Source organism: Vespa mandarinia, chromosome 4, assembly GCF_050613455.1.
Source record: "Vespa mandarinia isolate Hongniang chromosome 4, ASM5061345v1, whole genome shotgun sequence".
NCBI classification, from domain to species: Eukaryota; Metazoa; Arthropoda; class Insecta; order Hymenoptera; family Vespidae; genus Vespa; species Vespa mandarinia.
This window is the reverse complement of record NC_140813.1, coordinates 6,679,624-6,693,670: the sequence shown is the minus strand read 5'-3', so window position 1 is coordinate 6,693,670 and position 14,047 is coordinate 6,679,624. Positions and strand designations below refer to the sequence as shown.

Here is a 14,047-nt window from a genome sequence, read left to right as displayed (position 1 = left end):
ATCCTTTGTTGAATTATAGGGAAACATGTTAATCTTAATCGAGTGCTTATATTAATGATCTAAAAACAATTGTTTTAAAAAATCGTTTAAAAGTATTGTTTACTTATTATTGTTCATTATTAATATTTATTATATTTTCTACTTAAAAATATAACATTTATGAAAAGAACATGATTCTATTAAATATTTTAATTAAGACAAATTTCTATTATAACAAAAAATAACAATCCATAATGTTATTTAGAAACAATTAAATATTTTACTATGCAATTATATCATTAAAAAGAGCAAGAATATCTTATGATAAATTATGAATATGAAAATAATCATTAAAATATCATCAATAATTATAGAATTAAATATTGACTAATCTCTTTCTTGATTGGTCCTTTCTTATATATACGAGTTATACTGTGAAAATGATTGGCCATATACATGACGTGTGATTTAGCATGTAAGCAGGCAATATTATTGTACTATCTAGTTATATCAAAGTGCAATATTATACTATCTTAATGTTGTGATTACTGTGTAAAAATAAAAATCAGTAAAATACTTGTTAAAGGTAATTGTGATGTATTTTAAGTGTTATCTAAAATACTATTCATACCAAAGTGAACAAATTTGACAAAGTATACTAGTTTCAAATTACAGGTAGTGAAATAAAACAACTTTTGTATCACGTAAAGTATATCGAACACATTTTATAAATATGGCGGATCAGTGCGTGGATGCCGATGAGGGAGAATGCCCTCCAGCGAAAAAAATTAAAATAGAAATCGAAAATACCGCCAAAAATGATGATAGCTTGCATGAAGCCGAAATAAATTTATCTACTTTTGAAATGAAAAGGATATTACAAAATAATAATACAAGAAAACAAATTTATATTGAAGGTACTTTTAAAGGTAGCGAAAGTCCCGCTATTCTTTCATTAGAAAAGACAACTTTTCCGACGGACGAACTTTTTTTGAAACAAGGATTCTTTAATAAAGACACAACTATTCAAAAAGTTTTTAGTAATCATATTTATGGAAACTATAGGTGTTTTCCAATAAAAGAGTATAATGGTAAGTTGATATACACTCTATTATATATATAATGAATGCCTAATATACTTAACTGTATATTGTACTTTAAGGTTTAAATGTATTGTTAATACATCCTGCTACACCAAAACACATTGAGAAATTCAAAAAAAAGGAATTACATATCGTAAATGAGACATATGAATTATATGAAAAAATTACTTTACCTCATATTACATCACAACAATTTTCTTTAGAGGTATATATATATATTAATTTCATTAATGAAACAATTATATATATTCATGTCTGTGTGTGTGTGTTTATAAAAAAGATATAATTATATTCAAAGTAAAAGGAATATTTTAGTAATCAAATTGAATAAAACATATTGAATGAAGATATGATATTTAAATTTATATTCTTTATCTTTACTAATTTTAGTGGATAGATAATATTTTGGCCCATAAAGCTGAACAAAATAAAATTGTATATGAGGATACAAATAAAGAAACAGGTTTTGTAATGGTACCAGACTTGAAGTGGGATGGACAACCACAAACACTTAAACTATTAGCTCTTCCATTCCAGAAAGTTAGATCTATGAGAGAATTAAATGCATCTCATCTTCCGCTATTGAGAAATATACGAGATGCTGGAATAGCATGTATATCTGAAAAGTACAATATACCTGCGTCCCAACTTAGGATATATCTTCATTATCAACCATCATATTATTATTTACATGTCCATTTTTCTTATCTCATGTTTGAAACTCCAGGTAAATATATCAGCATCTAATTCATTCTTTTATATTTTTTGTATATATAATGAAAAATAAAAATAGCAATAAGAAAATATTAACAATTTATACTTTTAAATTAGTTAAAAAATAAGTAAATAGATAATCATATTTGTTTACTATTTAAATCTACATATATATATATAAAACACAAGATATCAAAAATAGATCATATAAATAAAATATTTTAGTTGAATGTTTTTCTTTAAAATTAATAAATTTTGCAATTATTGCTTACATCATATAAAAATTAAAAAATCTATGCATTATATGACATTTATTTGTTTTTTTTTCAAAATAGGAGTACATGTTGACAGGGCACATCTTTTATCCACTGTTATAAATAACCTAGAATTAATGCCAGACTACTACACAAAGTGTATACTCTCGTTTTTGGTATTTGAAGGAGATTTATTATGCGCTAAATTTCGGGAACATGGAATTGTGGGAAAAAAGAAATCTGAATCTGAAGAAACATAAGTAAGATCTGTAAAATAAAAGTATTTTATGACAAGCATTATATATATATATATATAATATTATAACAAAAAATAAAATATATGGATTATTAAAAAATGTAAAATTACTTTCCTATTTTGTAATGTAACATTAGGCAAATAAATGATATTTAATGGAAGCATTATATCTCTATATTTTATAAACTATAAATTGTAGTTTATTAGTTTAATAAATTGTAGTTTATTTATTCTAAAATATTTCAAGTTTTACATAAAAGTGAAAAAGAAATTATATACTTTGTATTTATCAATATTTGCTTCATATATCATACATCTCTCATTAGCTGATATTTCAACATAAAGAAGAACAATTCAATGATATATTACTGAATAATTTTTCTTATTCATTTTTCACTAATATAGAATCCAATTATCACAGAAAAAAAGACTCAAATTGAGATGTATTATACAATGTTCTTACATAAATGATACAAAGTAATAGTTCTATTTATACTATATAGAAATGCAGTAAGAAGAGCATACTTAAAAAATAGAACACTAAAAAACATGAAAAATTATAATTAATTATTTTTATGTTTTATTATATATTTAATTGATATAATCTAAATCAATAGAAAAATAAAAAAAACAAATTTAGTTATAATTATAACAAATAATAAGATATGGACAATATTTACTGAATATTATTATAAAACTATAATCTTCTTTCTAAACAAACGATGCTAAAATATTTAGTTTTTTATGATATTTGGCAAGATTAAACAAATTATGTGATAAGAATTAATATAGTAATTGAAATTAGAAAATTTCATTCATTAATTTTGGATAATTAAATTTAATATATAAAAGATAGTTTTATATTTGTTAATTTTATATTTCTCAGAGAATTTTTTTTATGACATAATAAAATTAGTGGCTCTTCATATTCGATATAAATGCTCGTCATTTTGTATGACTATATGATTTAACAGTTTTGAGAATAACATGGAAACTTTTCATACCTTTACTTTGCATAGTTACATGTACGTATGCATATTAGGTTTATTAGTATCCGAAAAAAATTATGTTACTTTAAGATAAACATACTTTAGATTAATCCAGCACTGATGCTGCATAAATCATGTATGATACCATGTTATAATTTTTATTTTAATAAATATTCCTATTAAACAGATAATGGTACATGGTACACAATGAAGATTTTTCACTATTTAATATCAACCATTTTACAAATATTTTCAAGATACAGAAACGTTATGAAATTGCAGTATGCATTGGTACTCTAAAATGTAGCATGAATTAAACAATATCTTCGAGTGTAGTTAGATATTACACCTAGAAATAATAAAATACATTTAAAGATTCAATAAATATCTACTATTGTTTTTATATTTTTGACAGTACACTAAATAATTACAATAAATTTAAGTTCCTTGTAATTTTTATAGAAAGAAAACATAAACAAAATGAATAAATATTTAATTTCCGTGAAACATTTTGCAATCTACAGATATACATTTATGTAACTTGATTCATGCTTTTTATATTTTTTTATTGATATATATTCCAAATTTAAAAAGAATTAGGTTTAATTTATAGGAAGTACATTTAAAATAGATGGACTAAGATAGTTCAAAAGATAATGATAAAAAAGGAAATATAAACTCTTAGTAATAACAGATATTTTTGTATATTAAAAAATGGGAAAAGTACATATTTGATTTTCACCATGAAAACAAAGTCAAATATAACATATTTGTATGATTTTCAACCCAAAAATATTAATACGATTTTTTAATAAATGTTAATAAATACATTGACGTCAAATTCTTTGTAAAGGGCATTTGCGTGCATGCTAATTATATGGTGAGATCAGTTATTGTTTTGTACCAAATACATAGTGCTTATGTTCACGCTAACTTAATGCTAAATAAAAGTATGAGTAAGTACATAGTGAAATATTGGAAGCATTTAAAATTTATAAATTAATTATTTTTCATGTTAATCTTGAACTCCAATAAAATTTCTTGAAAGTCTTATAGAACAGAAGCACTTTATTGTCCTTATTAACAAAATATTGTATCATATGGCTTTACAATTTTGCAAGATATACATAATACTCGGGAAGAGATGTAAATACAGATATCTAAATTTGTGCTCATCTCGTTCTTTCATCTCCAAAGAAGAACAGAATATTAAATTGCAGAAGATAATGTTAAGTACTTATGCTTCTAATTATTTCATAGTATATGAAATTCGTACATCAGTCAAATACAAAAATTACCCCTACTATCCTCATCAATTAACTAATTAGTTAATTATTTGTTTTTTAATGATAAGTAGAAATATTATCATATTACTTATGCTAACATGCGTATATGCACAAAAAATGATGTGTACAACATACTTTAAAATTTGTCTTTCTTTTGCATATACATATATCACAACAATTCAATATTAAGGATATTGCTCATATAAATAGTACAAATAATGATTCTGTGCCAACCTTCAGTCAAAATGAAATGAAGGATAAATATATTAACCAAAGATATTGCAGTACACCCTTTATCAGGTACATTGCATATGAAATTGTAATTCATCTAAAAAATAAATATCCATTCCATTATATAATTATAACATTAGATATGTATATATCAATTTATAACTTATTTGCACGCATAGTAGGAGAGAAAAAGAAAAAAAAAGACTTCATTGCCATAATAAGTTAAACTTACAACCTTGCGTAACAATTTGACCAAGACACGCAAATGCCCTATAGCTTCAATAATTTGCTCTAAATATACCAGAACTTCCTTTATCAATTAATTATATACATTTTTTTCATCACATTATCCAATTACGTATTTACACATAAATGTGAAGATGGAAGTCTGTAATAGTTCATAAGAGCAAGGTAGGTGTAATTTCTTTAACACTCGACATATTCTACTAGAAAACAAAAACAATAGAACGTATAATAAAAAAAAGTAAAATGTAATTTCTTTTTTAATCACATTGGGTTCAGGTCTATATACTTTCATAATAGCTGTTGCAATAATATCAGAATGTAAAAATATTATTACAAACCATTAAACTTTGGAAAGCGTTTATATAATCTTTAGAAAACTTAAGATCAAAAAATTCAAAAAATTAGTTCCAAAAAGTTGAAACTTTATTACAGATTGTGCATTAATATGAAATTTGTTTCATAATCCATTAACTGGATCGTCCAGGAAATAAAGACCACTGGTAACTTATTATTCAAATATATAATGAATAAAGTACAACAGAAAAGAATTAATGGCTTATGTTACTTTTTTGCATGAGACAAACTTTAACAAATATTAGGTATTTGTAATATTTGTGCTTGTAAAATATCTTTTGTCTGACTAGTTGGTCATGATCCACTACACAAGTGTTAACGAGTTCATTGCCATGACAGTGGTTCGTATATACAATTATGGAAAAATGGTCTCATGATGTTTAATGATTTGATTTGTTTAAATAATAATATAAGTACTGGCTTTCTCGCGGGTAGGAAATATTGAATGAAATGAAATTTATAACTACTGATATTATCACATACGTAATGCCATCACATTTATAATTCTCTTAGAATATAGATATACACTTTAATAAATTATATAGTGCATAGTGGAAACCAAAAACGTAAAACCTAATAGTAAGAATATAATATAATTTTTTTGGAGCACCATTTTGCAAAAAAAAAAAGGAATAAATTAGTATATTCCTTTAACATTGTTGATGAATCACACACTAATGTGATACAATAATAGCGCAAAGAATAACATATATCACATTAACATTATGTACCATCTACCTTTACATCTAATTCAGTAGCTTGAGATATTTGTAAGGAGATATGAAAGATTTTGCTTGTTTACCTCAAAACTACATTGGACAATATAAAAGGATTATTTATCTATTATTCTGATCCTTAAGACAGTTCTTAAGACAGTCTCAGTAATTGGGTCATTATTGCTGAGCGATATGAAAAAAAACGAGAAAAGAAAAATATACAAAAATAACTAGGTCAGATTAACTCCAATTACTTATCTACTTTTTTACATGTAATAAATTCATATACAAATTTTAATTTAAAGTGGCATTACATAAACAATGTCTTAATAACTCACAAAATGTAAAAAGATTAGCAGAGAGCAATTTCATTTTTTTTTTAAGTTACAAATCATTATTTAATCTTAATTTAAAATTTTTATAAGTGTCTACTGTTATTACATCGTAATTTTTATACCTTTTGTTGACCTATTATAAAATACACCTACTTTGTACCGTTTGAAAGCCAATACGTAAAAAATTTAACTAAAAATAAAGATATTGAAAAATTACATAAAACTTACAAAAATGAGTATCGAAACAGACAAGGTTACCTAAAGTGAATTTGATGCCTCTTGTCGTTTACTTTGATGATACATAATAAACCTTTCTTCTTGCATGTTAATGGGCACTCTTCAAATGATGATCACATAACTTAAAATGGCTTCATTCGCCGATGACATTAAATACAGTTTGTATAGTGGACTAGCTTCGGAATACGACTTGCATATGAATTTATGTCACCAACAAGTCGTCATAGGCATATGTTGTAGAAAGATTGCTTGCAGACACCAAACTTGTAACTGTTACATTTCAATAAAGATTTAAAAATTTAAATTATCCTAAGAAATATCTTTTTACAATATATTCAATATACATTTACAGTATACATTCTAAACCTGTATTAAACCTATAAAAATTTATTAATTTAATTTCTTATAAATATTTAATATCAACGTTCATAATTTTATAAAAAAATTTAGTTTCAACATCATGATGAAAAATCATCTTTATTTGAAAGTTAATTTATCAGAAAAAATTAAAATAAAAACTTCTCATTAAGCGTTGATGTTGTAATTTTTATAATAATTAAAGATTCTTGAAATATTAGTTCTAATTCCATCTTTCCACATCACGATTTAATATATTATGTATAAACATTTCAATAATCATTATAATTAATAAACAATTCAAGCCATGATATTTGCAAGATCAATCTACAGCATAAGAGTTACATGTTAAGATATCACTGGATTTTCAACATTCATATATCCAGTGTTCGTTATGCCCTATGATCATTAGTAATGTAAATAACGCCACATTTTTCTTGATGATAATATGATATAAAACATGTTTCTGAAGCTTCTTATGGAAGGCATAAAAAAAAATTTCTACTTGCGAAATTTAACAAATTCTTTTGTAACTAAACTATTACCAAAAAAAACAAAAAAAAAAAAAATACAAATATTTTCATTACAAAAAGTTTAACAAAAAAATTTATAGAATATGGAGTACTCATAATTTTACAACCACTTGTTGTATTACTGAGAATACATTTGATATATAATATTTACTATTATGAGAAACTCAAAAAAAAAAAAAAAATTTCCACAAAGAAACAAAGTAGAAACATGCTTTTATCCTACTATTGGTAGGCTTTGATGTAACAAGAAAAGTGTGTTTTTAAGCTTCAGTAGATGCTACCAAGGAGTTCTTAGGCGTGTATGCTGTTGCATTTGGATCCAAATTTGACACAGTACAACCTGGACAACTGCTTTCGTTCGTACGTATTTTTGTTCCTGTTACTCGTACTTCACTATTTAATCGAAGTTTGGACGTTGCACAAGTTGGTGCAGAACCAAATGTATCTTGTGGCATCACAGCTAAGTCCTGAGCTATTTTTGCTTTGAGCATTTCAATTTCTTTTTCTTGAGATCTTATTAAACCTATTGAAAGAAAAAAAAGAAATTTATATAAGAAGGTTCATGTATAATATAATTTTTATTATTGATTTTAGTTCAGGAAAAAGAAATCTTTAAAAGTAATATTGTCTCTTCTTAAAGAAAATCATTTATATTGTTATTACAAAATTACTTTCAGAAAACAAAATGAAAAAGAAAAGCCTTTTCCCTAATAATTAATAAAATTGATAAAAATTACTATATAAATAAGATTAAACTGACAGTTGCTTACTTTCTCTGATTTCTAACTGACGTTTTGCTTCTCCAAGTGCTGAAAACAAATCTAGTTTTATTCGAGTTTCTGCACTCAAACTGTTTTCCAAATGTCTAGTTTTTTCTTGTAATTCGTTCAGTGCTCCAAGCAAAATCTCGGACTCTCTTTGATTTTCTTTACAACGAGTTGCATCTTTTTCAAGTGCATTACATCTGGATTATTAGAAATAATAATAATTAGTAATATAAGAATAAAATATACCAGTTATATAGTAATATAAAATATTGATATTTTGATCATTTTTATTCTATTATATTGTAAGAATTACGTATAAAATTATTTAACAATTATATGTAAACTAGCAACATTGTTTCTAAAAGAATTAATTTTTATTCATACCGTTCTTCTTTTGTTTTAACTTCTCGTCGAAGATTTTTAAGATCTTGCTCCATTTGCACTCTTTTATTCTTACATGTATCTGTACATTCTTGTCTAACAAGTGGTGGTGGAGGCGGTGGGATAGCAGAACGTGCCTCCTCTGCAGCTCTCCGTGCCCGTCTTTCTGAAACTAAGGATGCCTCACAAGCAGTGCGCTGTTTTCGTTCTTCTGCAATCCGCTTTTCTAGTGACGACATTGTTTGTTTATCTAATTGTCTAGCTGTTACCAATCCATGCAATCTAAAAATTATGTATCAGACAATATATATAGATAATATCGTCTCAAAGAAAATATGAGATATAGTTAAAATAATATATATTAACTACTCACTTGCTTTGTAATTGATCATTATCATGCTGAAGCTGTTGAATATCTCCTTTTGCCTGACGTTCCCCATTTATTAGTGTATTAATTTGTGATCGTAACTCTTGTTCCACTTGTCGACTTGATTGTAAATCTGACTTCAAGCGTTTAATATCTGCCTCGAGCCTGCGACACACCAGTAACCTATTTGAACGACATTAAATTATGCCTAAGAAACAGGCAGTATAATCTAGCAAAATAATGACAATAAAGCGCACAGAAACATGTATATTATATATTTCATTTATTATAGAAACATCAAAACCTTTTCATGATTATAACATAAATATTATAGGAACAAGAAATAAAAAAGATATTATTTGAAATATATATATATATATATATATATATATATATATATCTTTATATTATTATAGTTATTTAATAATAATGAAAAATCGAATTTAATGTACTAACAAATAAAATTAGTGATAAATATAAAGTAAGATTTAAATAAAAGAAATAAATGATACCTTTGACAATATTCATCCTGTTGCTTCTGTTGGTCAGTTGTAGTATCAGTGGCACTTTTAATTTTACGAGTATTACGTTCACGTTGAACATTAACAGTCGAAGATGCATCTCTATTTTCTTTTACATTATTCCATTTTCCTGTTACTGATCCATTAGATTGTGATCTTACATTTGTGTGACCACAAGCTCCACCTTTAACTGACTTGTCTTTGTCAATTTCATTTACATCAAAATCATTCACTGATCTGCATTATAAAACATTCCTTTTTTGGTTTGTTTCTAAGCAGACATTTAAATCTGTTTACAATACAAATGTATGCATTTATAACAAATTTCTTACCCGACTCTTTCAATAAACTGCACATCATTGTGTGATACTGTAGACCCATTTGTATGTATAAATCTTTTATCACTTTTATCAGACTGTGATACATTTGTTATGGTATGTTTATTGTGTTGGTCTTCTTGTTTTTCACCTTTGTCTAAAGATTTTCTATGATTACTTTTCATAGTGGTACTTTGTGTCTGTAACATAAACTGTGTACCATTTTGCAATCCACCATTTTGTACATTTGCTTCAACACAAGTATTGTTTCCTGAAAACATAAAATACACAATTATTTACATGTAAATAAATATATTATCACATTAAATATACCTTTATAAATAACATAATATTTTTGAAAGTAAATACAAATTACCTTTGCTTTTTTCAGGACTTGGATTATATTGTGAATTTAATCTTTGCGATTGTGCTCTTGTATGTTGCTCTAATGATGCATTAACATGCTGTGCTTGTGACTGAATTTGCTGCAAACTTGTTGTCTGCTGTTCTACAGGAAGAGCCTGCTGTAACAACTGCAGGTAGAACTCATTTTCCTTTGCAACATCTTTTTGTTTTCTCTAATAAAAAGCAAGTGAAGAATAACTGACAATTATAGATTAAATATAATATCTTGATGAAGATATTTTATCTCATTGATTTAAACAAAACGATTGTATATCCAACTAACCTGTCTCATTCTATAACCAACATAACTCTTAAAACCGAAACCTAATGTAACTACAGGATAGCCAATGCTGAAAAAAGATAAAAATTCATAACATAAAATAATATATCTCATTGATTATTATTTCCAATTACCATTGTAACAATTTATAAAACTTCTAAATTATTAAATAATTTTATTTGAATATTGTATATAATAAATAAGAAGAAAGACTTACCAATGTGCTGCAAATGGCCGACAGAGATCCAAATGAAATGGCATATGCCGCAAATCTCTTAACCGAACTGCTGCTTCTATATACAGAAATAATAGCCACAGCATCACAGTTGGTAAACACACTCCTTTATCTATTAAGTAAATTTTTCTATATTAGTTTTTCATGATATTAACAATAGTTTTCTTGATATACATAATTTTTGTGATATATATATTATACATACCTGTGTGCCAAACATACTGCACCCAAACATAAGTGCTGGCAGCAAAAAACAGCCAATGCACAGGGATGAAAAAGAAGCAAATCATATCTGATGTAAGTGCAATACAAATAAAAAACACAGAAAAGGCCTGAAAGTAAAAATAAAATATAATTTAGATAATATATATTTCATGTTTTTTCTATCCTACTATATAAATATGTACATTTTAATATACATTATGCATAATATCATAATTACTTATGTTATAATAATATCTGTTATTATAGAAATCTCATTTATCAATAAGAATTTATTAATTTCTAAAGTATTAGATAAAGACATCTTCAACTTTATATAATAATAATAATAATGATAATAATAATAATAATAATAATAATAATAATAATAATAATAATAATAATAATAATAATATAATTATTATATATTATTAAATGATTACTTACCAAGCCTTGGTATTTAAAAGAATCGTAAACACTTCGGAGGAGAAGCCAAAAAGGCCATAAAAATTCAAAGCGGAATTCTAGAATGAAATCTGCTAAAATCACCATGGCCCATAGTAGAAGGAACTTCAGATAAAGCAAAGTACTGAAATAAAAATCATATATTATGAACATAGAGCTATAATATCATACTAATATTATACATATATTAGTATATAACATGTCACTAAACATTTACATATGCATAATTTTTTGGTAATCAAAGATACAACAATATTTTGTATATTAAAGTTTTTTGATTTAAAAAAGAAAATATAATGATGTATTTGAATATTTTATAAAGTCATTATTTGTAAAGATTTTAATATCATTTTTATTTTTTAATGTGGAACAATATATTTATATTAGGTTTGTTTGATAGTATATTAAAATTTCTTTATAAAATATTTAAAAAGTATGGTATATTTACAAAAACCACACATCTTGATAGAATCATAAGATTCCTTTATTTACAATATATATAAAAAAGAATATATATAGAAATAAATAAATAAATAAATATATATAGAAAAATTCCTTTCATTCACAATATATATATATATATATTATTATAGTTCTCAAAACTAAAATTCCTTCATTGAAATTTATATACATTTCTTATACATGCTTTATCTTCCTTGTAATATTTTGAAAAAAGAAAAAAGAAAATAAATTATAAAAAATACATATTTCACTCCTTGTTGAATTTATCTAAAAATCTCATATTACTATGATAAAATAATATAAATACACTGTTCCATTTGAACGAATCAAAATGATATTAAAACAATGACTCTATAAAAACATCTAAGAATATGGTCATATTTTTACTTTTAAATGAAATAATTTTGGTATAAAAATTTTATTACATTTTTGATAGTTAAAAAAATAATCACATGTATGCATTTAAACCAAACACATTATGTTTGGTTTATATTACACATTTCATGGGTAATATAAACAATGGTTAGTGACTATATATTTTGAATGATTATTTTATAGAATGCATCTTTTAAATAAAAATCTATTAATAATTTATCCTTCTACAATGAATAGATATTGTTCGATCTTAAATGTCTATAGTTATCTAAAATTATTATTTATTATCTTTATATTTTTGATCTCAAATAATTTATAATCTATAGTACATATTATATACTTAATAATTGCATAATATTGTATGAATATTTTGTAGTATAAATGGACATATTATATTTTAACGAATAAGATTTGTTTACACGTACAACAAAGAAAAATGATACGTTTACATGAAAAAATAAATTTTTATGAACTCTTTATAAACTTGTGTATATGTGCACTACAAATTATATTATAAACATTATATTATATTATAGATATTTGACTAAATAGTAGATAATCCTAGTAATAAAGAGAAAAATAATACGGTATATAACATAAACAAATACAACAGATTCATATCATGTAGATCTTGTTCTTATGTCATGTAGTAATAAACGAATTACATAATATGATAAAACTATACCAATATATGAAATGACAAATAACAACTAGTCTTTCACAGAAATTTCTTGCATTAAAAACATTGATTGAGCTTGTCGCGTAAAGCTTCTATATTTTATGTATATATGATTTCAAAAAATATGTCGTACAGTAATACCTAAGAAGTAGCACTACACTTTAAAATCGTTTTATACTGGAAAAACAAGAACACATGGTTGAAGTTTTGTTAAATAGATAAGCCATGTAACACAGAGAGTTCCCAAAGCGAGCGCAAATCCAGAATCACCGTCCAGCAGGGTTGATGGATAAACGCATTTCACCGATAAAATATTTAGTAGTAGTTTTAGGATGAGAAGTTTGCATACGTTCTCTCACAGATATGATGATCAGATTTTTGGTTATTTTTAAGAACGGCCATTCCAATGTAGACGCATATGGCGGCGAAAATTTACCTTCCGTAAATCCCCTCGGTGAGCTTGTTACGTTTCAAGGGCCTCCGAAGCTTACCGCACTCGACATTTCTTCTCTTCATATTCTTCGACACTTTCACCACTACCAAGGCGACGTTATTCGCGGCGTGTAACAGAACGGAAAAAACCAGAAATCCTCCGGGAAGTCGTGAAAAAACGCACTCTGTCTTTCTCTCTCTCTTTCTCTCGCGCGCGCGACTTCTATCAGTCTCTTTTGTTGTCATTCGTCTGTGGACAGATTCGAGGTCTCACGATGGTTTACCAAGCAGCTGATTGGTCATTATGGTACATGGCGTTTTAAAATCCGTATCCGATATTAATCGCTTCTAACAAAAACGTTTAAAAGATAAAACGATCGATCGGACGATATCGGCACGTGTCAATATTATCTAAATGCGCGCGAAGTTAGTGCACGAGAGACGAATTTTCAATTACGATTTCTTTCGCAAACGGTTCCGTGTTGAAGCCTTTATCGATCGTAGATGTCTCCCGACCGTACCACGATTCCATCGGCTCTTTCCACTTACACCAACGGCGCTCTCTCCTGG

The 14,047-nt window shown here is 25.8% G+C and overlaps 2 protein-coding genes across 4 annotated transcripts; one reads left to right on the top strand and one right to left on the bottom strand.

Moving 5' to 3' along the window:
• The first annotated feature begins 434 nt into the window (after positions 1-434).
• Positions 435-2,467, top strand: Dcps (Decapping enzyme, scavenger). 2 transcript variants are annotated; one of them, XM_035869285.2, is made up of 5 exons: positions 435-565; positions 655-1,070; positions 1,142-1,287; positions 1,473-1,809; positions 2,132-2,467. In XM_035869285.2, exons 2-5 carry the CDS (start codon positions 713-715, stop codon positions 2,308-2,310), a joined length of 1,020 nt encoding a protein of 339 aa, XP_035725178.1. In that variant the 5' UTR covers positions 435-565; positions 655-712; the 3' UTR covers positions 2,311-2,467. The 2 variants fall into 2 exon arrangements, with proteins under 2 accessions (XP_035725178.1, XP_035725179.1); XM_035869286.2 differs by having other exon boundaries at positions 472-565; positions 642-1,070.
• A 1,516-nt stretch (positions 2,468-3,983) lies between these two features.
• LOC118442947 (macoilin-1) lies at positions 3,984-13,732 on the bottom strand. Of its 2 annotated transcripts, none has more exons than XM_035869221.2 (12): positions 13,482-13,732; positions 11,512-11,653; positions 11,069-11,195; positions 10,846-10,975; positions 10,632-10,698; positions 10,320-10,521; positions 9,959-10,214; positions 9,618-9,863; positions 9,112-9,288; positions 8,742-9,020; positions 8,361-8,554; positions 3,984-8,113 (listed from the first exon to the last, which is right to left on the bottom strand). In XM_035869221.2, the coding sequence occupies exons 1-12, from the start codon at positions 13,721-13,723 to the stop codon at positions 7,851-7,853; spliced, it is 2,325 nt and encodes a 774-aa protein (XP_035725114.1). In that variant the 5' UTR covers positions 13,724-13,732; the 3' UTR covers positions 3,984-7,850. The 2 variants fall into 2 exon arrangements, with proteins under 2 accessions (XP_035725114.1, XP_035725115.1); XM_035869222.2 differs by having other exon boundaries at positions 9,112-9,270.
• Positions 13,733-14,047: the final 315 nt, after the last annotated feature.

Bases quoted from the DNA above. Each gene is read 5' to 3' on its own strand.
- Dcps (XM_035869285.2), top strand. From the start codon at position 713: ATGGCGGATCAGTGCGTGGATGCCGATGAGGGAGAATGCCCTCCAGCG. The intron at 1,071-1,141 runs GTAAGTTGATAT...TTGTACTTTAAG, and splicing joins TCCAATAAAAGAGTATAATG to GTTTAAATGTATTGTTAATA. The intron at 1,810-2,131 runs GTAAATATATCA...TTTTCAAAATAG, and splicing joins TCTCATGTTTGAAACTCCAG to GAGTACATGTTGACAGGGCA.
- LOC118442947 (XM_035869221.2), bottom strand. From the start codon at position 13,723: ATGACAACAAAAGAGACTGATAGAAGTCGCGCGCGCGAGAGAAAGAGA. The intron at 11,654-13,481 runs GTAAATTTTCGC...TTTTTATTTCAG, and splicing joins ACCGAGGGGATTTACGGAAG to TACTTTGCTTTATCTGAAGT. The intron at 10,522-10,631 runs GTTAGTTGGATA...GCTTTTTATTAG, and splicing joins TTGGTTATAGAATGAGACAG to AGAAAACAAAAAGATGTTGC.